General features: G+C 28.6%; 1 protein-coding gene across 1 annotated transcript in view; it reads left to right on the top strand.

Annotated features, from left to right (window-relative positions):
- TwdlE (TweedleE) overlaps window positions 1–24,629 on the top strand; it is a 33,742-nt gene extending 9,113 nt beyond the window's left edge. The window contains exon 3 of the mRNA XM_075297397.1: window positions 23,932–24,629. Within this exon, the coding sequence (XP_075153512.1) occupies window positions 23,932–24,283 (352 nt within the window). The 3' untranslated portion in view covers window positions 24,284–24,629. The remainder of the gene's footprint in view (window positions 1–23,931) is intronic.
- Window positions 24,630–25,608: the final 979 nt, after the last annotated feature.

The following is a 25,608-nucleotide window of genomic DNA, read 5'->3' as shown; positions in this document are numbered from 1 at the left end:
ATTTTCTATGGAAATAAAATGTTGACAAACATTGCTATAGAAATAAACTTTTTACAAAACTTTCTATAGAAATGAAATTTTGACAAAACTTTCTATAGTAATAAAATTTGAAAATTTTTACATGGCTGTTAGAGGGCATATACTAACGAAATGTACCAAATTTCAACCGCATCGGATGACTTTTGCTCCTCCAAGAGGCTCCGGAGGTCAAATCTGGGGATCGGTTTATATGGGAGCTATATATAATTATGGACCGATATGGACCAATTTTTGCATGGTTGTTATAGACCATATACTAACACCACGTACTAAATTTCAATTGGATCGGATGAATTTTGCTCATCCAAGAGGCTCCAGAGTTCAAATCTGGGGATCGGTTTATATGGGAGCTATATATAATTATGGACCGATATGGACCAATTTTTTCATGGTTGTTAGAGACCGTATACTAACATCAGGTACCCAATTTCAAACGGATCGGATGAATTTTACCCCTCCAAGAGGCTCCGGAGGTCAAATCTGGGGATCGGTTTATATGGGAGCTATATATAATTATGGACCGATATGGACCAGTTTTTGCATGGTTGTTAGAGACCATATAGTAACACCACGTACCAAATTTCAATCGGGTAGGATGAAATTTGCTCCTCCAAGAGGCTCCGGAGGTCAAATCTGGGGATCGGTTTATATGGGAGCTATATATAATTATGGACCGATATGGACCAATTTTTGCATGCTTGTTAGATACCGTATACTTAGACCACGTACCAAATTTCAACCGGATCGGATGAATTTTGCTGCTCCGGAAGGCTCCGCAAGCCAAATTTGGGGATCGGTTTATATGGGGGCTATACGTAAACGTGGGCCGATATGGCCCATTTTCAATACCATCCGACCTACATCAATAACACTACTTGTGCCAAGTTTCAAGTCGATAGCTAGTTTCGTTCGGAAGTTAGCGTGATTTCCACAGACGGACGGACAGCCGGACAGACGGACGGACGGACGGACATGCTTAGATCGACTCAGAATTTCACCACGACCCAGAATATATATACTTTATGGGGTCTTAGAGCAATATTTCGATGTCTTACAAACGGAATGACAAAGTTAATATACCCCCATCCTATGGTGGAGGGTATAAAAAACAAGTATATACTGCCGTAAGTTCGGCCAGGCCGAAGCTTATGTACCCTCCACCATGGATTGCATAGAAACTTCTACTGAAGAGTATCATCCACAATCGAATTACTTGGGTTGCGGTAACACTTGCCGATGGCAAGGTATCTTAAAACTTAATTAAAAATTGGAAAAAAATTTCTAAAGAAATAAAATTTGGAAAAAAATTTCTATAGGAATAAAATTTTGACAAAATTTTCTTTAGAAATAAAATTTTGACAACATTTTCTATAGAAATAAAATTTTGAGAAAATTTTCTATAGAAATAAAATGTTGACAAAATTTTCTATAGAAATAACATTTTGACAAAATTTTCTATAAAAATAAAATTTTGGTAGATTATTTTTGGCTCGAGTGGCAACCATGGTTATGAACCGATATGGACCAATTTTTGTGTGATTGGGGATCGGCTATATATAACTATAGACCGATATGGACCAATTTTGTCCATGGTTATTAGCGGCCTTATATTAACACCACGTTGCAAATTTCAACCGGATCGGATGAATTCTGCTCCTCCAAGAGGTCAAATCTGGGAACGGTTTATATGGGGGCTTTATATAATTATGGACCGATATGGACCAATTCTTGCGTGTTTGTTAGAGACCACATTCTAGCACCATGTTCTAAATTTCAACCGGATCGGATGAATTTTGCTCCTCCAAGAGGCTCCGGAGGACAAATCTGGGGATCGATTTATATGGGGGCTATATATATTTATGGGCCGAATGGACTAATTTTTTCGTGGTTGCAAAAATTTTAGAAATTTTATTCTATTTTTAAAATACTCATAAATCTTTGTTAAAATAACTACAAATTAAGAATTTTTGATGTATTTCGATTTATTTTGTTTATTTTTTTTTAATTAAAATTAAAAAATAATTTTAATTAGGGTTAATAAAGGGTTATTGTAACTTAATTATTTAAGTTCAATTTAATTAAAATTTCTTTAAAAAATAAATAAAATAATTAATGTTAATTAGAACCTATTAACAAAGGCAGTGTTTTATACGTATATTAAGTTAAAAATGCAGCAAACTACACTGTAAAGTTAATTATTTTATGGGGAAAATTAACTACCTTGCGCGAAGATTGAAACAAATTATTATTATAATTTTGTTTTTTGAAATTGACATAATGTGTGGTTAAAATAACAAAAAATTAATGTTTTTATACCCTCCACTATAGGATGGGGATATATTAACTTTGTCATTCCGTTTGTAATACATCGAAATATTGCTCTAAGACCCCATAAAGTATATATATTCTGGGTCGTGGTGAAATTCTGAGTTGATCTGAGCATGTCCGTCCGTCCGTCTGTTGAAATCACGCTAACTTCCGAACGAAACAAGCTATCGACTTGAAACTTGGCACAAGTAGTTGCTATTGATGTAGGTCGGATGGTATTGGAAATGGGCCATATCGGTCCACTTTTACGTATAGCCTCCATATAAACGGACCCGCATATTTGGCTTGCAGAGCCTATAAGAGAAGCAAATTTCATCCGATCCGGCTGAAATTTGGTACAAGGTATTAGTATATGGTCTCTAATAACCATGCAAAAGTTGGTCTACATCGGTCCATAATTATATATAGCCCCCATATAAACCGATCCCCCGATTTGGCTTGCGGAGCCTCTAAGAGAAGCAAATTTCATCCGATCCTGTTGAAATTTGGTAAGTGGTGTTAGAATATGATATCTAACAACCATGCAAAAATTGGTCCACATAGGTCCATAATTATATATAGCCCCCATATAAACCGATCCCCCGATTTGGCTTGCGAGGCTTCTAAGAGAAGCAAATTTCATCCGATCCGGCTGAAATTTGGTACATGCTGTTAGTATATGGTCTCTAACAACCATGCAGAAATTGGTCGATATCGGTTCATAATTATATATAGCCCCCATATAAACCGATCCCCCGATTTGGCTTGCGGAGCCTCTAAGAGAAGCAAATTTCATCTGATTCAGGTGAAATTTGGTATGTGGTGTTAATATATGGCCTCAAACTCCCATGCAAAAATTGGTCGAAATCGGTCCATAATTATATATAGACCCTATATAAACCGATCCCCAGATTTGACCTCCAGAGCCCCTTGGAAGAGCAAAATTCATCCGATACGGTTGAAATGTGGTACGTGATGTTAGTATATGGTATCCAACAACCATGCAGGAATTGGTTCCTATCAGCCCATAATTATATATACACGCAAAGAAAAAAAACGTTTGGAAAACGTGTACCGAAAACGTTTTTCTTTTGTTAGAGTTTTTTGAATTGCTTCGAAAATTTTAAACTTTTATCACCAAAAAAATTCGTTTGTTACAAAATTTTTATTTTTTCAATAAAAAAAGTTATTTTTGAAACAACAACACAGTCCATTTCGTTTATATCAAACACTGTTCTTTTCCGACTTTAGGTCTTTAATAAGACACAGTTTACAGTTCAAAATTTAATATACTACAATGTAATGTTGAACATTTTTTCGGAATCTTCCGAACATATCTGGAATATATGTAAAAAAAAAAAACAAAAAAAACTTTGGTCGAAGCGGGGATCGAACCCACGACCCTTGGCATGCAAGTCGGACGTAGCAACCACTGCTCCACGGTGCCAAACTAAATGTTTGTTTCTGTTAAATAAACTTTGTTTATTCGGTTCGTGGGCGCCGCAAGCTATGCTATATAAATATAACTTATATGGATATTTATCTATTGATGTCCATAACAGGTACATAGCTCAGTGGTTAGTGTGTTGGCTTACAAAGTGCATGGTCCGCGGTTCGATTCTCCGTCCAGGCGAAAGGTAAAAAAATTTTAAAAATTTATAAAATCGTATAATTTCTTCTACATTGTTGGTATTACAGAAAAAGGTGCTAAGAACTAAAAAACTTCGTGGAAGTGAGAAAGATGTGAGGGAAAATGCAATTAGCCAGAAAAAATTTTTTTGAGTTAGTCTTTATGAAATTGTTTTTACATCCTGGAAAAGAATAAACGTTTATCACAAAAAGTATATACTTTTCTTCCAAATGTACTTCCTTTCAATGAAAAGCAAATGAGAAACGAACTTTGTTTGTCTAAAATTTCGTTTGGGAGGAAAGAATTATTTTTTTGCATGTAGCTCCCATATAAACCGATCCCCAGATTTGACCTCCGGTGCCTTTTGGAGAAGCAAAATTCATCCGATCTGCTTGAAATTTGGTACGTGGTGATCGTATATGATATTTAACAACCATGCCAAAAGTGGTCCATATCAGTCCATTATCATATATAGCCCCATATAAACCGATCCCGTGATTTGGTTTTGGGGCCTCTTGGAGGAGCAAATTTCATCCGAGTGAGTTGAAATTTGGTACATTGTGCTAGAATTTGGTCGTTAACAACCATGCCAAACTAGGTCCATATCAGTCTATAGTTATATATAGCCCTCAGATAAATCGATCCCATATCAAACAAGGTTGGTCCATATCAAGTTCATAATTGTATATAGCCCCCATATAAGCGAGCCCCATATTTCAATTCTGGCTCTCTACCACGTATGGACTAACTCACAATTTAGAAAACGATGTTAAGAAGTTTTAAGATACCACAACCCAAGTAATTCGATTGTGGATGACAGTCTTTCGTATAAGTTTCTACGCAATCCATGGTGGAGGGTACATAAGATTTGGCCTGGTCGTATATACTTGTTTCAAATTCGTTTAAGATTTTAATTGTTGGTATTTTTTTCTGTGTGAAATAATTTAAAAGTTATTGCAAAAACTCATTGAAATTATTAACTACACTAAAAATGTATTATTGTGAATTAGTACTTTTATGGGTATCCATGTATCATTCTTGGCTAATTTAATCAATTCTTCTCTATGGTATATCGCAAACGGTGAGCATAATAGCCCCACTTAGATTCATATTATCTCAAATTTGTAGTCTTTGCTTTTTACTACCAAAACTTTCCCTATCTCTGCGTTGCTAAACTTTTTTGTTTTATCTCTCATACACTGAGAATTAATCTCACATATTGACCTACCACAATTCTCCTATTGCTTTCTGAACAATTCACACACTCAGGGCTGCCATTAAAATGTCAAGAAAAATCGTCACTTTTTTCCGAAGAAATCGTCATAATCGTCACTTCCATTTCAAAAATCGTCAAAAAATCTGCAATGTGAATTATATTAAAACCACACTGAAAAAAATATTGTCGTGCGGTCAAAGATTTCATGTCTTTAAAATACAAATGCAAATTTTTCTTAGCATAGAAGACGCATTTCTCTAATATAAAGTTTTTTCCTTGTCAAAAAGTCGATAAACTTTTCAATGAAGTCGTATTGTCCTTATAATTAAGTGATTTCACTTAAATATGGGTATCATAACATGAAAGAAAAAATTTTTGAGCTAAGGTCAACTTGACTTTAATAATTCAGAAAAATTCTTTAAATTTAATGAAATTGTCTTAAAATTTGTTGTCTTTTTGCATCTTGACTACAAAGCAAAAAATCGTTCAAATATAGGACATGTTTTTCAACACTTTATTTTAACGACGTTTTTTACTTGAAACATAGCATAATTACTACTGGAAGTCGAGTCTTAATTTGGAAAATAAAGTTGTCTTTAAATCGTTTTTAAAGGACTTTGATAGCATATGAAGAAAAATAGCTGAAAAAGCGAAAAATTAAAATTTGCTTCCTAGAAGCAAGTACACAAAACCCAAATTTAAAAGAGAATTGTGTCTTAAAAGTATCCTTACTTGTATTCTCCGCTTCTTTGGCTCGGAATCAATACCAATTTTTTTAAAGTAAAGACAAAATCTTTGGAACCGGGCATGCTTTTTTTTCAGTGCAAACTAATTTTTTGGTTAAAACCAAAAGTATTTATTTCATATAAAGAAAAGAAAATAACATACATAACTATGCAATTCAACAACAAAAGCATAAAGACATCGGTTTTGTATAAAAATAACATAAAAAATTTTATGCAATGCTATGCAATTCCAAAAATAATATAAAAATTATTTTTTTAATATATACTTATTAATTCAGTAAGATTTTTATTTAAAAATAAAAATAAAGATCTTTAATATTTACGTATGTGTTGCACAATTTTCCAAAAATTTACCAAAAAATTAAGAGGTACAAATTTCTATAGAAATGAAATTTTCCAAAAATTTTCTTAGAAATTAAATTTTGACAAGATTTTCTATAGAAATAAAAATGTGCAAACATTTTCTATAGAAATAGAATTTTGGAAAAATTTTCTATAGAAATAAACATTGCAAAAATTTCTACAGATATAAAATTTTGACAAAGTTTTCTATAGAAATAAAATGTTGACTAAATTTTGTATAGACATAAAATTTTGACAAAATTTTCTATAGAAATAACATTTTACCAAAATCTTCTACAACCATAAAATTTTGACGAAATTTTCTATAGAAATGAAATTTTGCAAAAATTTTCTTAGAAATAAAATTTTGCAAAAATTTTCTTAGAAAAAAAAATTGCAAAAATGTTCATAGAAATAAAGTTTTGCAAGAATTTGCTATAGAAAAATTCGATAAAAATAAAAATGTGCCAACATTTTTAAAAATTTTCTGTAGAAATTAAATTTTGACAAAATTTTCTATATAAATACAATTTTGACAACATTTTTTATAGAAATATAATTTTGACGAAATTGTCTATAGAAATGAAATTTTGACAAAATTTTCTATATAAATAAAACTTTGACAAAATTTCTATAGAAATTAAATTTTGACAAAATTCTATAGAAATAAAATTTTGACAAAATTTCTATAGAAATACAATTTTAACAAAATTTTCTTAAATTCACACAAAAATTAAAAAAAATAATTGTGGTTAGCATATATATATGAACAATTTCAAATTACAAATATTTTGAAGTGGTTCAAAATATTTTTTTAATTTGGTAGATTTTTGGTTTTTTTTCCAAATTTTGGTGGATTATTTTTAGCGCAAGTACTTGCAAAAACTTGCAATTTACCTATCTGACAACTGTCAAATGCATTCTCTTTTTTGCTGGTTCTAACCGTGTAAACGAACTGCTTCTAGTCAAAATTTTTGAACGGAGCTAATATCGTCATTTTTGGGGTAAAAATCGGAAAATCGGCATTTGCTATTTTTTTAGTAAAAAATCGTCAAAATGCCGATAAATCGGCAAAATTGGCAGCCCTGCACACACTACCCCACTCTCTCTCTCTCACCACTCTCTCACCACTCTCTCACCCAATCTCTCTCTCACCACTCTCTCACACCAAGCAGTTGTCGTTACTAATAACCCTATAACCAGTGTTGCCAATTTGGTGCTTTTAGCACCAAATTTAGTGCTTTTTGATTTCTAAAAAGCACCAAATTGCCTTTTTGGTGCCTTTTCAAAAAAAGCACCAACTTGGTGCTTTCTGGCATTTTCATTTAGTGCTTTTGGTGCTTTTTTATTTTGAACAGTATTAAGTTTAATTGATACAAAAATTTTGATTAGACTTTCAAGAGCCGAAGAAACTCAAATTTATTGCCAAATATAGAATTTGATTGTTATGAAGTTGGTATTGATTATTTTTTAATTAATATTGTTATTTAGGGTATTCTGTAGGAAAGTCGAACGATGAGTGCCGAATTTTTTAATTTGGTAAAGATGTCATTAAAAACGTTGTATTAAATTCACAAAAGCACGCAGAATTGGAATAAGCAATAGACTTCTTCCATATATTAATATTTTGAAAGTTGAAAAACATGACTGATCAAAATGAATAGCGGTTCATAATGGTGAGTACTAAGTTCGAGTTTTGCCGCTAAAGTGAAAACTATATCAGTAAAAACGGTATAAAATTATGCATATTTGCTGCAAATTTTATTATAATGGGGAATAGCCACAAAGTTTGTATTCCTTAAAATGAATTATTAAAGAAAAGAAATTGTTGAAAAATGACTATTTTAGCAGCTAAACTCGATCTTAATACCCACCTTAACTTCTTAAAATTCAATTCATAATTCATCTTCGGAACTTTTTTTTTTTTTTTTTTTTTTTAGTAGAGCATTTAATTTTCGATTTTGTGGTGGAAGGTGGTATGTTAGAATTTATAAAATATTTTTGGTGCTTTTTGGCCTTGGGGAGTTGGCAACACTGCCTATAACCCAAATTTAAATACACTCGTGCTCAGACTTGGCTCTAAGAGAGAAGTCTTCTATTATTGCGAGAGAATTAAATGATATGTTCCTTAAGCCTTCTGAGATATTCCTTTCTTATTTATTATAGTTGCAAATTAATTGAATCACTGAATATACCACCCAACCAAGTGAGAAGTGTATTGAATAAAATATCGTCTAAATTTATTGTGGTTTATTTATTTCAAAATAAATACCTTCTTTGTGAAAAAAAAACCAACATTACAAATCCATATAATTCATGGAAATTGAAAGTCTTTTTGTTTCGGTCTCTTTCTCTATCGTTGAGTAAAGACTTCATGTTGGAAATTTTTTTGTTCGTTTTTTTTTCCTTTGAATATTTAATGGATTGATATGGTGTTCAAGATGCCGTTGTTGTGTATATGTATGGCTGGTGAATTGATCTGAGTGATGTTTATTTTGTTTTTCGCTTGAAGCGAAGAATTAAATTCATACTGTCGTTGTTGTCGTCAGTCTGTCAGTGCGATGCGATGCTATGCAATGCATGGCAACGCTATTGATTATTGATTGCATGTATTTCTCTAAAAAAAAATTGCTAACAAATAACATATCAATTATTCATTTTAAATAATTCATTGATTGTTTTTTGGTCTTTTGTGTGTTTTAAATCGCCTTTGTGAAGCTTAAACAATTTTAAATTTGTGGAGGAAGAAGAAGGTGTATGTGTTGTGTGTAATTTTGGAGGAGTTTAAAATAACATTGAAGTTTTTCATCTCACATATATCTGAGGATTACTTTGGCTATTTTTTGTGGATATATTCGATAAAATGATGTTTTTTTGGTAAATGATAAAACGATGACAATATATTATGTTTTGGTCATTTAAAAAATGGAAAAAACACAGAGAGTGAGAGAGAGACAAACATAGAATCAATACCAGAGATGGAGTTTTAAAAGTCCTTTAACTCTAAGATAATAAAGTCAAAGGCCCTGGAATTCCTATTTGGATGGAAAAACATTTTTATTTAAATATATGCATTAAAATTCTCTGAAAAATTCATTAAATATATCTTAGCTTATATTTGTAACATTTTATATTTATTCCAAATATTAATCCCAATTAGTTAATTTAAAAATAATTTCTTTAAATCAAAAATGTTTTTCTTTAAGGACAATTTTTCTAAATTCACCGAAATAGGAATTTTACAGAGAGACGCAAAATTTCAATGAATAATGCCCTAAATTTAATGGAAAAAAATGTTAAAGCGAAGATTAAGAACTTAAAACTTAAAAAATTATTTATTTTATATAAATGTTGTACTAATAATTAATTGTAAAATAAAATCATGTAGTTTCGGTATCAGGCTAACATGAAATGTAATTTTATGTAAATTGTAAAAGAAAATTGTAAAATTTAATTTGCATAATCATTTACAATTGGTCAATATTGTTTTCAGTATTACATTAGTTAATGTGGTTGTCTGCGATGCCTCAAAAGTGATGCCCCACTGAGAGTTGACCAATTCCATGTTTAGCTCAATGATAAGCAAAATTTGCTACACATTCGTTATACAGATTTTTGGATTCATTTTGGAAGATTTGATGAGCATTTTTATTTCGAAATTATATTTTAATAAAATTTACCTAATCATTATATTACCTCTATGGACTTTCTGAAATTATGCTCATATGATGATGACCTCGCAATGCTTGGTGTTGCATACAAACATTCTGGCCTTATGAGTTTTCCAAAAAAAAAAAAAAATCCAAAATTTTTTGGTCTGAGGCCTCCTCTATTGGCCTTCAAGCCACCCGTGGTACATTTTCGTTATGGCAATGATGCTGCTATTTCTTCTGATGGCTATGTTGTTTTTTTCATTTTGTTCATTTACTGTTTACTAGCCAAAATGTTAGATTTTTATCTTAATGTATGACCCAGACCGTTTCATTGAACTTTTACTGCTACCACAACTTCTATTTCGCTTTTCGCCACAATGGATACAAATTTTATATTTTGGTTGCCATAATATGTTGGCTATAATATGAAGAGAGGATACAGAGGGAGAAAAATTTTTAACTAAATTTAATAATATTTTGGAAAAATGTGATTAGAGGAACTTATTTTTTTTTTTTAATGAAAAATGAACGTGGTTCCCATTTCCTGGTTTATTTTGTGAAGAATAGTTTTCTTTTCTCAAATATCGTTCTGGAGAAAAGTTCAGTTCGAGAAAGCGAGCTATCTGTGCCCGATGAGCCCAAAGTGAAATAGGTGTCAGGGTAGTTGGTTTTGCAGGAAACGAAAATACATGCCGCGTAATGTAAGAGGAATGTCCACAGTCTGGGCATTGAATTGGTAGGTTCAGAATTGAGATGTTACTGTTTTACGTATCTGAAGATTCCTAAGCTAACCTACGCTGCTTTCAATGTTTGTAAAATTGACTGATCTGTCGTGGGAGGTCTCGAATATCGTTGAAATATACGTATTTTGCCATAAATTTCCAGAATTTGAACATTTTCCTACAATGTCCTCCAAAAGGTCTATGCACACAAAGAAATTTTTTTCTAATCCAATCACGAAATGAATTGACCCAATTAACTTTTGAATTGAAATGTCTTCAATCACAAAAATAATAGTATCAATTAAAAAATTAATTGATCCAATTAACAAATTAACCGATACTGTTAATTTTTTGATTGATTTTTGCTTCAATTAAAAATTTGTTGAATCATTTGAATGTTTAATTGAATATTTTTTAAAACTCAATTAAGTCAGTAATTGGAAAAATTTTCGTGAATATTGTTTCTGGGTAAGCACGGTTGCCACAGTTGATAGAATTCTGCCAAAAATGGTAAATTTTTTACTATATGGTAGCCTGGTAGAATACGTGATGTTTTGGTAGATTTTGCAAAATCACACTCTTCAACTAAGAGGTACTTCCCAAATTTTCTATAGAAATACAATTTTGACAAAATTTTTTATAGAAATAAAATTTTGAAAAAATGTTATACAGAAATAAAATTTAGACAAAATTTTCTATGGAACTAAAATTTTGCAAAATTTTCTATAGACATAAAATTTTCTATAGAAATAAGGTTTTTATAAAATTTGTGAAGCTACAATGCAACCCGTTTGCCTAAACAATTAACAAGAATTTTAATTGAAAGGAATAGTTTTTGGATTAAAGAATTAAAAGCTCACGCTAATAAAATAAACTTAACCTGGCCACAGATAATTTCATCGCAAGAACAATGGAACTGCTTCAGTAATGAATTGCTATATAGGACAAAGATACACAACTTATCAACACACATTCAGCGAAAGCAGGCAGTAAAGACGAATATACAAATATCTTGATCACATGAGATCACAATATTTACAATATTATGGACTCAAACCCAATCGAAATGGTATCAACTATATTTCGAGCTCGAGAAGGTGTGTTAAATCTAAATAGCAACATATTTAGAGCCAATGAAGAAAGAAGACAATGTAGTCTCTGCAATCAACATGAAGAAGAAACTATTGAACATTTCATCGGGCAATACCCTGTATTTCGAGAAACTAGGTTGGCGATATTTAAAAAGAATTATCTAAGCATAAATGAAGTAATTGAAGTATTAGACGGCCGAGATATAAATCACTGGAAAAATCTTGTAAAATACATAAGTTACTGTTTACGATATAGAAACTTTCTTATAAATGAATTCAATGGAAAGCAAACATTATTGCCAGGCGTTACAATGTAACATGGCACATGCATTAAATACATCTTCTTTATATTATCTTATATTATTTTATATTATAAAAATACTCATATTGAAATTGTACACACAAAATTTATATATGATGAAATAAAGAAGTCATACATACATACATATAGAAAAAAAATTAGATAGAAATAAAACTTTTAAATAATTCTAAAAAATAAAATTTTGACAAAATTTTCTATTAAAAATAAAATTTTGACAAATTTTCTATAGAAATAAAATTTTGACAAAAATTTCTATTGAAATAACATGGAAATAAAATTTTGACAAACATTTCTATTGAAATAACATGGAAATAAAATTTTGACAAAAATTTCTATTGAAATAACATGGAAATAAAATTTTGACAAAATTTATTATGGAAATAAATTTTTGACAAAAACTTTTTATGGAAATAAAATTTTGACAAAATTTTCTATAAAAATAAAAGTTTGCAAAATTTTTCTAGAAGTAAAATTTTGACAAAATTTTCCATATAAATAAAATTTGGACAAAATTTTCTATAGAGATAAAATTTTGAAAAAAAATTTTTTCATATAAATAAAATTGTGACAAAATATTCTATAGAGATACAATTTTGACAAAAAAAATTTGATATAAATAAAATTGTGACAAAATTTTTATAGCAATAAAAATTTAACAAAATTATCTATAGGAATTAAATTTTGACACAATTTTGTATAGAAATAAATTTTTGACAAAAACTTTTTATGGAAATAAAATTTTGACAAAATTTTCTATAAAAATAAAATTTTGCATAAATTTTCCAAAAAAATAAAAGTTTGCAAAATTTTTATAGAAATAAAATTTTGACAAAATTTTCCATATAAATAAAATTTGGACAAAATTTTCTATAGAGATAAAATGTTGAAAAAAAAAATCATATAAATAAAATTTGGACAAAATTTTCTATACAGATAAAATTTAAAAAAAAAAAATCATATAAATAAAATTGTGACAAAATTTTTTATAGCAATAAAATTTTAACAAAATTATCTATAGGAATTAAATTTTGACACAATTTTGTATAGAAACAAATTTTTGACAAAAACTTTTTATGGAAATAAAATTTTGACAAAATTTTCTATAAAAATAAAATTTTGCATAAATTTTCCAAAAAAATAAAAGTTTGCAAAATTTTTATAGAAATAAAATTTTCTATAGAGATAAAATGTTGAAAAAAAATCATATAAATAAAATTTGGACAAAATTTTCTATACAGATAAAATTTAAAAAAAAAAAATTCATATAAATAAAATTGTGACAAAATTTTTTATAGCAATAAAATTTTAACAAAATTATCTATAGGAATTAAATTTTGACACAATTTTGTATAGAAACAAATTTTTGACAAAAACTTTTTATGGAAATAAAATTTTGACAAAATTTTCTATAAAAATAAAATTTTGCATAAATTTTCCAAAAAAAATAAAAGTTTGCAAAATTTTTATAGAAATAAAATTTTGACAAAATTTTCCATATAAATAAAATTTGAACAAAATTTTCTATAGAGATAAAATGTTGAAAAAAAAAATCATATAAATAAAATTTGGACAAACTTTTCTATAGAGATAAAATTTTGAAAAAAAAATTTCATATAAATAAAATTGTTACAAAATTTTTTATAGCAATAAAATTTTAACAAAATTATCTACAGGAATTAAATTTTGACACAATTTTGTATAGAAATAAAAATTTGACAAAATTTTCTAGAAAAATAAAATTTTGACCAAATTTTTTATAGAAATAAAATAAATCAAAATTTTACAAAATTTTCTTTTCACATAAATGGAAATAACATTCTGACAAAATTTCTATGGAAATAAAATTTTGACAACATTTTTTTTAGAAATAGTTTTGTGACAAAAAACTTTGACACAACTTTCTATAGAAATAACATTTCGATAAAATTTTCTATAGTAATAAAATGTTGACACAATTTTCCATATAAATAAAATGTTGACAAAATTTTCTTTAGATATAAATGGAAATAAAATTCTGACAAAATTTCTATGGAAATAAAATTTTGACAAAATTTTCTATAGAAATAAAATTTTGAAAAAATCTTCTATAGAAATAAAATTTAGACAAAATTTTCTATGGAACTAAAATCTTGACAAAATTTTCTAAAAAAAAATCATAAAATTTTCTATAGAAATAAAATTTTTATAATATTTTCTATAGAAATAAAATTTTCGTAATATTTTCTATAGAAATAAAAATTTGACAAACTTTTCTATAGAAATAACATTTTGACAAAAACTTTCTGTGGGAATAAAATTTTTACATAATTTTCTATAGAAATAAAATTTTTGACAAAATTTTTTATTGAAATAAAATTTTCAAAAAATAAATAAATAAAATGTTGACAAAAATTTTCTATAGAAATAAAACTTTGACACAATTTTCTAAAGAAATAAAATTTTCACAAAATTTTCTATAGAAATAAAATTTTAATAAAATTTTCTACAGAGACAATATTTTGACAAAATATTCTATAAAAATAAAATTTTGACAAAATTTTCTATATAAATAAAATTTTGTAAAGATGTTGTATAGAAATAACATTTTTGACAAAATTTTCTATGGAAATAAATTTTTGAAAAAATTTTTTATAGAAGTAAAATTTTCAAAAGATAAATAAATAAATAAAATGTTGACAAAACTTTCTATAGAAATAAAATTTTACACAATTTTCCATAGAAATAAAATTTTCTAGAGAAATAAAATTTTGACAAAAACTTTCTGTAGAAGTACAATTTTGAGAAAATTTTCTATAGAAATAAAATTTTGATAAAATGTTCTATAAAAATAAAATTTTCACAAAATGTTCTATAGAAATAAAATGTTGAAATAAATTGGTGACAAAATAAAATTTTGACAATATTTTCTATAGAAATAAAATTTTGACAAAATTTTCTAAAAAAAAAATGATCAAATTTTCTATAAGAAATAAATTTGTGACAAAATTTTCTATAGAAATAAAATTTTCACAAAATTTTCTATGGAACTAATATATTGAAAAAATTTTCTATAGAAATAGAATTTTCATAAAATTTTCTATAGAAATAAAATTTGGCAAAATTTGCTCAAGAAATAAAATTTTGAGAATATTTTCTATAGAAATAAAATTTTGACCAAATTTTCTATAGAAATGAAAAGAAATAGAATGTTTATTAAAATAAAATTTTAACAAAATTGTTTTACAGAAATAACATTTTGACAAGTTTTCTATAGAAAGAAAATTTTGAAAAGAAATTTTCTATAGAAATTTTTATTTGACATTTTTATTGACAAATTTTACAAAATTTTCTTTTTTGATAAACTCGAAAATTAGATCATTTGTATTTGGCAAAATTTTACTTTTGGCGCGAGTGGCAACCGTGGCTATAAGCCCAAATTAGTTCCTCATTTCATATATACATATGGCCATCACACGTTTTATTCTGAATGTATTCTGTAATTTATATCCTGCGACAACATATAACGCCGTTAGATATATAAAGAATATTTTAGATGCCAGTGGGGGGAAATTGACCAAAGAGCCTCCAATTTAGTTATGACCATAGCCCCAACATCATTCATAGCCAATACACAACGTCAACCATTGCTGATGAGGATGTTTCTGTCGAAGATTTACATCATCGAGATGGTCAATGTTGAGGATGATGAAGACGATGGTGATGGTGATGATGATGATGCTTAGCCATGAGCCCAACCATGGCTAATCGACAAATCATGTTGTCTTCCCAAGTAGTAGCGGAAAAGAAGAGTTTTGTTTGGTAAAATGCAATTATTATGGCCTTTTGTTGCGGTTGTCGGTTTGCCATTACCAACCATCACCTCGTTCAGCCATTGTTGCCGATATTTTTTTCCTGCTCTTATCGTTGTTGGCTCTGGCCGGCCTGTCAGTAGTCATGGATCATAGCGTTGTTGTTGTTGTTGCTGTTGCTAATAACATGACTTAGTCCGGTAGTTGTAATCTGGTACTTGGATGCCAACAGCTACTGTTTCCATTCATTCATATGCTCCGTTTTAGAGCCTTTCAATATTGAGAGGCTTCGTTTGTTGTTTTTTTTTTCTGATGGCTATTTTGACCATGGTTTACTATTTTGATGGACTGAATGCCAACAGAAAGTGATGGCTGCCATATAGATAAAGTTTCTATCCAAAATTTTCTGTTTTCTATTCAAAATCACTTTGAATTGGTTATGGATCTTTCCAATTTTTTTTTCGATTTCGAATCCTTTCCTATGAATTCAATAGAGAAAGGTTAGAAAATGTCATAAATCAGTTAGGTGACAGTTGGCTTCAAGCCCTAACTGCAATTGGTAATAACGAAAACAAAGTGTCACATTTTGTTAGCGCAAAAAAAACGAAAATGGGAAAGGAGTTAGTAGGCCATCGGTTTCTAGGGAATACCATTTTACAGCTTTTGTGTATTGGAGGAAATTTCATTTTCTGGGCCATAACAATATTCCGTATTGGATAATGTCTGCGAATGATACAACATGGCATGGATGAAAATTTTGAAAGTAGGAAATTGTGTGAAATTTGACGGATGCAATATGGTTTAGATCTGCTTTTATGGAATTGCAAATGGATATGGGGTAATATACCAATAGGAAATTATGAGTTAGTTAATTTTACTTTATAAAATGTAATAAAATATACAATATCTGCTTGTTCCCAAAATTGATTTAATTTAAATATATTTAATTTTATTTATGTTTAGTATAGTTTAATTTGATTTAATATAAATTAATTTAAAAATAAATTTAATATAAATTAATATAAATTAATTTAAATTAAATCAATCCACTTTTAAACCAATATCTAATTCAATTAACTTTACTTTCGTATAACTAAATTAAACTAAAATTAACTTTATTTTATTTCTATAGACAATTTTGTGAAAATTGCATTTCTATAGAACATTTTGTGGAAATTTCATTTCTATAGAAAATTTTGTCTAAATTTCATTTCTATAGAAAATTTTGTCAAAATTTCATTTCTGTAGGAAATTTGATCAAAATTTGAGATCTTTACGAAATTTTGTCAAAATTTCATTTCTATAAGAAATTTTGTCAAAATTTTATTTCTATAGAAAATTTTGTCAAAATTTCATTTTTATAGGAAATTTTTTCAAAATTTCATTTCTATAGGAAAATTTGTCAAAATTTCATTTCTATAGCAAATTTTGTCATAATTTCATTTCTATCCGAAGTTTTGTCTAAATTTCATTTCTATAGTAAATTTTGTAAAATTTCATTTCTGTAGGAAATTTTGTCAAAATTTCATTTCTGTAGGAAATTTTGTCAAAATTTGAGATCTTTACGAAATTTTGTCAAAATTTCATTTCTGTAGGAAATTTTGTCAAAAGTTGAGATCTTTACGAAATTTTGTCAAAATTTCATTTCTATAATAAATTTTGTAAAAATTTCATTTCTATAAGAAAATTTTGTCAAAATTTCATTTCTAAAGGTGGGTATTAAGTTCGAGTTTAGCCGCTAAAATCGTCATTTTTTCACGATTACTTTACTTTAATAATCATTTTAAGGAATACAAACTTTGTGAAAATTTGCTTTGTGCTTTTCCCCATCAAGTTATAATAAAATTTACAACAAATATGTATAATTTCATGCATTTTTCTTAGTGATTTAGTTTTCACTTTAGCGATTTTAGCGGCTAAACTCGAACTTAATACTCACCTTAAAGCAAATTTTGTCAAAATTTCATTTCTATAGGAAATTTTGTCCAAATTTCCTTTCTATAGGAAATATTGTCAAAATTAAATTTCTACAGTAAATTTTGTCAAAATTTAATTTCTGTAGAAAATTTTGTCAAAATTTAATTTCTATAGAAAATTTTGTCAAAATTTCATATCTATAGTTTCATTATATAGTTTAATTTGATAAATTTTTATGAAATTAAAATTCTTTAAATTAATATAAATTAATTCCAATTTTAAGTTTAGTTTCACATAATTAAGTTAAAATAAATTAACTTTATTTTATTTCTATAGAAAATTTTGTCAAAATTTAATTTCTATGGGAAATTGTGTCACAATTTCAATTCTATAGAAAATTTTGTCAAAATTTCATTTCTATAGAAAATTTTGTCAGAAATTCATTTCTATAGAAAATATTGTCACAAGTTCATTTATATAGGAAATTTTGTCAAAATTTCATTTCTATAAGAAATTTTGTCAAAATTTAATTTCTATAGGAAATTTTGTCAAAATTTCATTTCTATAAGGAATTTTGTCAAAAATTTATATCTATAGGAAATTTATCCAAAACTTCACTTCTGTAGGAAATTTTGTCATAATTTCATTTTTATAGACAATTGTGTTAAAATTTTATTTTTGTACGAACATGTCTCAAAATTTCATTTCTACGTAAATTTTGTCAAAATTTTATTTCTATTGAAAATTTTGTCACAATTTTATTTCTATAGAAAATGTTGTCAAAATTTTATTTCTGTAGAAAATTTTGTCCAAATTTTATTTCTATATAAAATTTTGTCAAAATTTTATTTCTATAGAAAATTTTGTCGAAATTTTATTTCTATAGAAAATTTTGTCAAAACTTCATTTCTATATGAAATTTTGTCAAAATTTCATTTCTATAGGAAATTGTGTCAAAATTTCATTTCTATAAGAAATTTGGTCAAAATTTCATTTCTATAGGAAATTTTGTCAACATTTTATCTTTAGGAAATTTTGTCAAAATTTCATTTCTTTAGCAAATTTTGTCAAATTTTAATTTCTATAGGGAATTATGTTAAAATTTCATTTCTATAGGAAATTGTGTCAAGTAGGTAAAATGGTCACATCGGGCACCATTCAAATATAATTGAGTTTCCAAAAGCTTGCCATTTGGTAATGAGAGCAAGAGAGCTAATATTTCTGTTATTGTAGGCGATCACTAACGCAGCTATGGCTACTGAACATTCTAATGGGTTTTTAACATGGAAGTTTGATATGAGCAACCATTTAAAATAAATATGTAAATGTAGGAAAAAGTTAACATACACGCAAAAAAATAATTCTTTCCTCCCAAACGAAATTTTAGACAAACAAAGTTCGTTTCTCATTTGCTTTTCGTTGAAAAGAAGTGTATTTGGAAGAAAAGTATATACTTTTTGTGATAAACGTTTATTCTTTTCCAGGATGTAAAAACAATTTCATAAAGACTAACTCAAAAAATTTTTTTTTCTGGCTAATTGCATTTTCCCTCACATCTTTCTCACTTCCACGAAGTTTTTTAGTTCTTAGCACCTTTTTCTGTAATACTATTATATTTATGTAGCATAGCTTGCGGCGCCCACGAACCGAATAAACAAAGTTTATTTAACAGAAACAAACATTTAGTTTGGCACCGTGGAGCAGTGTACGTCCAACTTGCATGCCAAGGGTCGTGGGTTCGATCCCTGCTGCGACCAAAGTTTTTTTTTTGTTTTTTGTTTTTACATATATTCCAGATATGGTCGGAAGATTCCGAAAATATGTTCAACATTACATTCTACTATATTAAATTTTTACTATGAACTGTAAAATGTGTCTTATTAAAGACCTAAAGTCAGAAAAGAACAGTGTTTGATATAAACGCAATGGACTGTGGTGGTGGTTCAAAAATAACTTTTTTTATTGAAAAAATAAAAATTTTGTCACAAACAAATATTTTTGGTGATGAAAGTGTTTTCGATGCAATTCAAAAAACTCTAACAAAAGAAAAACGTTTTCGGTACACGTTTTCCAAACGTTTTTTTTCTTTGCGTGTACATGTGTAAAAATGCCTGGGATAAGGAATGTATAAAGGAAAATGATGAATGATGTTAGCTTGTTACAAAATAATTTAAAATAAGTTAAATTAGATTAAAATAATAAATACAAATTAAAATAAAATAATTTATATAAAATTGTTTACCTCCCCTCTAAATAATTTTATTAAATTTTCGTTTTTTTATATTTTTTATTCGTTTGTAAACATTGTTTTAATTCTCCTTAATAAAACAATTGTTTCGTAATTACCAAATTAAAATATCCTTTTTTAGTTTTGATAAAATATTTGTATTAATTAAACCATTAAATTATTTAAAAACAAAAGAAAAAAACTTAATTTCTTCTTAACGGAACATTACTTTTACTTTCGTAAGCCTTAGCCCATGTTGGTATTATGACAGCAAGCATTCATGATTATTTCCATTTACATTTTTTGTTTTGGCTTAATTACCAAAGCTAGACAAAATGGGATAATGCACATGACTGCTATGCATCAGTACCCCCACCAACTTGGCTCGATTTAGTTGTACTTTGTTCCGCTTTAAAATTTTTGAAATGGAGTATTAAATACTTTTTTTGTTTAACGTTTGTGCTTAGCAACATTACATTAGTTTCAAGCTGTAGGGATTTTGTTTTTGCCTCGAAATACTTGTAATAAATATTTTTGTATTATAATGCCATGGATATAGCTTAAATATCAAACGCTTGTTATAAAAGGGGTGTTATAGGCATAATGTTGGAAAATAAAAGCAAAATGAATTTCTTAGGAAAAATAATATTTTTTGTTTGTAAAAATTAACTGGAACACTTGTAGGTAGCTGAAAAATTCCAATGAATGGCTTAAGGAAAATAAAGAGGTAAAACTTCCTGATTTTATGTGTTTACATGAGTGACAAATTAAAAATAAAACCTAGCAATTGTCATTAAATTTTTTGATCAATCCATACAACTTCAAAAAAATTAAAAAAAAAAAAACTTTTTTATTTTGCAAATATTAAAAAATACATACAAAGAAATACAGCATAGGATAAACTAACATTAGTAACACCAACAACAATAGCAAATCACTATCACTCTCCATGCATACAAGTGAAGAGTTCTGTATGTTATGTTGAAGCATACAAAGCCAATTTATTACTGGTTTATCAGCATTAACCCTTTCAATAGACATAGTATAACATAGAGAGACATGTAACAATTAGCAACATCTATACAAAGTGTTCTCAATCTCTACTAAGTAAATGAGCTTGAAGAGTTAATAAATCGTTTGTTAATATAGTAAGAATGTTATTAACATGAAATAGATAAGAGAAAGGTCGTTACACCTTTGATTAGTCAGAGCATAACAGTGAGAGATATCACAATTAATAACATCAAAATTAACACAGTGTTCTCACTCAATGAGATGATAATGAGGAGTCACTTGTTAATGCATTAAGAATGTCATTAGCATGTAATAAATAAGAGAAAGATTGAAGCATGTATCGTTACCCTTTTGATTAGACAGAGCATAACAGAATGGGAGAGAGAGATATCACCATTAGTAACACCAAAATTAACACTGCGTTCTCACTCAATGAGAATGAAGAGTTAATGAATCACCTATTAATGCATTTAACATGAAATAAACAAGAACAAGGCCGTAAGTTCGGCCAGGCCGAAGCTTATGTACCCCCCACCATGGATTGCGTAGAAACTTCTACGAAAGACTGTCATCCACAAATTTCAACTCACTCGGATGAAATTTGCTCCTCCAACAGGCTCCAAAACCAAATCTCTTGATCGGTTTATATGGGGGCTATAAATGATTATGGGCTGATATGGACCACTTTTGGCATGGTTGTTAAATATCATATACTACCACCACGTACCAAATTTTATAGAGATCGGATGAATTTTGCTTCTCCAAAAGGCACCGGAGGTCAAATCTGGCGATCGGTTTATATGGGAGCTATATATAATTATGGACTGATAGGAACAAATTCCTGCATGGTTGTTGGATACCATATACTAACATCACGTACCAAATTTCAACCGAATGGGAAGAATTTTACTCTTCCTAGGGGCTCCGGAGGTGCAATTTTTGCATGGGTGTTTGAGGCGCTTTTAATCATTGAATTATTAACCGATGTGGACCAATTTTTGCATAGTTGTTAGAGACCATATACTTACACCATGTACCAAATTTCAGCCAGATCGGATGAAATTTGGTTCTCTTAGAGGCTCCGCAAGCCAAATCGGGGGATCAGTTAATATGGGGGCTATATATAATTATGGACCGATGTGGACCAATTTTTGCGTGGTTGTTAGAGATCATATGCTGAAGCCATGTACCAAATTTCAGCTGGATCGGATGAAATTAGCTTCTCTTAGAGTCCCCGCAAGCCAAATTTGGGGGTCCGTTTATATGTGGGCTATACGTAAAAGTGGACCGATATGGCCCATTTGAAATACCATCCGACCAACATCAATAACAACTACTTGTGCCAAGTTTCAAGTCGATAGCTTCTTTCGTTCGGAAGTTAGCGTTTTTCAACAGATGGACGGACAGATCGACTCAGAATTTCACCACGACCCAGAATATATATACTTTATGGGGTCTTAGAGCAATATTTCGATGTGTTACAAACGGAATGACAAATTTAATTGTCATTCCGCCACCATCCTATGGTGGAGGGTATAATAAAATGAATTCTATTGTTTGTTTTCAAAAATGTATGCTACTTCAATTTTATTCAATCTACTCCACTTTTTTCCAAAATCTACTTCACTCAATTTGTCACTAGCGGCAGCACTGGTCGTTACACCTTTGATTAGTCAGAGCATAACAGAGAGAGATATCACAATTAATGACATCAAAATTAACGCAGTGTTCTCACTCAATGAGATGATAATGAAGAGTCACCTGTTAATGCATTAAGAATGTCATTAACATGTAAAAAATAAGAGAAAGATTGAAGCATGTATCGTTACATCTTTGATTAGACACAGCATAACAGAAAGAGAGATAGCACCATTAGTAACATCAAAATTAACACTGCGTTCTCACTCAATGAGAATGAAGTGAATCACCTATTAATGCAATAAGAATGTCTTTAACCTGAAATAAACAAGAAAAAGATTGAAAATATAAAATTCATATTTGAAAGTAGAAATATATATAATAGAGTGGACAGTGTAATCGGAATTAATAAAATTGTGTTTTATGTTTGAATATTAAAAAAAAATATTTAAAATTTATTTAATATCATTGATCATTAAACAGCCTAATTTTTTTAATATACACTGAAAAAAATATTGTCGTGAGGTCAAAGATTTCATGTCTTTAAAATACGAATACAAATTTTGCTTAGCATAGAAGGCGCATTTCTCTAAAATAAAGTTATTTTCCTTATCCAAAAGTCGCTAAACTTTTCAATGAAGTCATATTGTCCTTATAATTAAGTGATTTGACTTAAAAATGGGTATCTTAACATGAAAGAAAAAAATGTATAGTCTAAGGTCAACTTGACTTTAATAATTCAGAAAAATTCTTTAAATTTAATGAAATTGTCTTTAAATTTGTTGTCTTTTTGCATCTTGACTACAAAGCAAAAAATCGTTCAAATATAGGATATGTTTTTCAAAACTTTATTTTAAAGAAGTTTTTTACTTCAAACATAGCATAATTTCTACTGGAAGTCGAGTCCTAATTTGGAAAATAAAGTTGCCGTTAACTCGTTTTTAAAGGGCTTTGATAAAATATGAAGAAAAAAAGCTGAGAAAGCGAAAAATTAAAATTTGCTTCCTAGAAGCAAGAACACAAAACCTAAATTTAAAAGAGAATTGTGTCTTAAAAGTATCCTTATTTGTATTCTCCGCTTCTTTGGCTCGGAATCAATACCAAATTTTTTAAAGTAAAGACAAAATCTTTGGAACCGGGTATGCTTTTTTTTCAGTGTAACCCTATAGATGGATGTATGAATTCAATTATCTTAATATTAGTATTTAGACATCCACATTTTTACAACAAATTCAATCTGTATTAAATATATATTTTATTGTATTTTTTTAATTTTCAGAAAACCAATTGTGGTGCCACCACCACAGAAACACTACAAGATTGTGTTCATTAAGGCTCCATCACCACCAGCGCCAACAGCACCCATTATTCCAGCTTTGCCACAAACCGAAGAGAAAACTTTGGTCTATGTGTTGGTCAAGAAACCCGAAGAGCAACCCGATATTGTTATTCCCACCCCAGCACCAACACAACCCAGCAAACCCGAAGTATATTTCATTCGTTACAAGACACAAAAAGAAGAAACAGGACCCTACCCCAATAGTATTGCTCCAGCTCCTTCTGGTGATTATGGTGCTCCACCTTCAGCTCCCTCTGCCCCAAGTTCATCATATGGAGCACCATCACACTAAAGAGTATAGAAATTGCAAAAAGAAGCTCGAAGGATCAAAAACAAGCAGGAAAAATACTCATAACAAGAAAGGAAAATGAAAACGAAAATTGTAATTGAAATGATTCTTGGTATATAAAGGAAAGCTGAAATGATATCTCAAGTTTAGTAAAATAAGTTCTAACCTATAGCTAAACTTTTGAAACTAGACTATTTTTGAAATCTATGTCCTATTCTTTTATCCATGCTTTGCTATAAACTTTATTTGCCTTCTATGAATATAGTCATAAGAGATTTATTATAATTATAATTATTTTTTTATAAAAAAATGCAAATTAAAATTTTAACGTGTGACAAAGTATCGTATAAGTTTTATTCTAAGAATTATTATTTTTTGTTGTTTCTCCCTATTTAGGATATATCCTAAGGGATGGGAAACTGCTCTCAGAAGAAGTGAGATCTTTCTGTTAGCCCCCCCCCCCCCCCACACCTAGGCCTAAGTTTACGGCTTAGTTAGACTGTTTGTTTCATATGTATTTAAATGTAATGAGTACTCTATAATAATGCATCTCCATAATACATTTATAAATATTCCATATAAACATTTATTGTTTTTAATCTTTCGTTTTATAAATTTTTTTATTTTATTTTCAAAATATGTAAAATTAAACTTGAACAAAGAAGTTTTGTATTATGTTCATTTGTATTTTGTATTTGAATTCCATTGTCATCGCCAGCATTATGTACTGTGGTGTAAATCATTTAAAATTCATGTTTTTTTGTTTGTTTATTGTTTATTTAATAACAATGTTCTATTGTAAAAGCGAAGTTAATAAATTTTTTTTATATAAAACAACTTAAATGTTAAAATTGTGTTTTCTTATAAGAAATATTAAAAATTCATGCAAACAAATGCAACAGAGGATAAACCAACATAAGTAACAATAACAACAAATATAACATATCACTCTCTCCATTCATAAATATTAAGAGCTCTGCATGTTATGTTGCAGCATAACCCTTTTATGGGACAAAGCATAACAGAGAGCGAAAGAGAGAGAGAGATGTCAACATTTGTAATATCAATACTAGTTCGGTGTTCTTACTCGCTATTTAGTAAATGACAATGAATAATAAATCGCCTGTTAATGCAGTAAGAATGTCATTAACACGAAATAGGTAAGAGAATAAATTAGAGTTCAATGGACGCACACTCACAAAAAAAAATTACTTGAACCAAATATTTGCCTTCTCATAAGGATTTTGATATTGATTTGGATCCAGAGATGTCGCTTTTAAGTGATCTCACTTTAAAATCCACATTAAAAAATTTAATTCAAACTAAAA

The sequence above is a fragment of the Haematobia irritans genome, chromosome 2 (genome assembly GCF_050003625.1).
Source record: "Haematobia irritans isolate KBUSLIRL chromosome 2, ASM5000362v1, whole genome shotgun sequence".
Lineage (NCBI taxonomy): Eukaryota > Metazoa > Arthropoda > Insecta > Diptera > Muscidae > Haematobia > Haematobia irritans.
The sequence above is the reverse complement of the archived record's forward strand: the minus strand, read 5'-3'. Positions and strand labels throughout refer to the sequence as shown.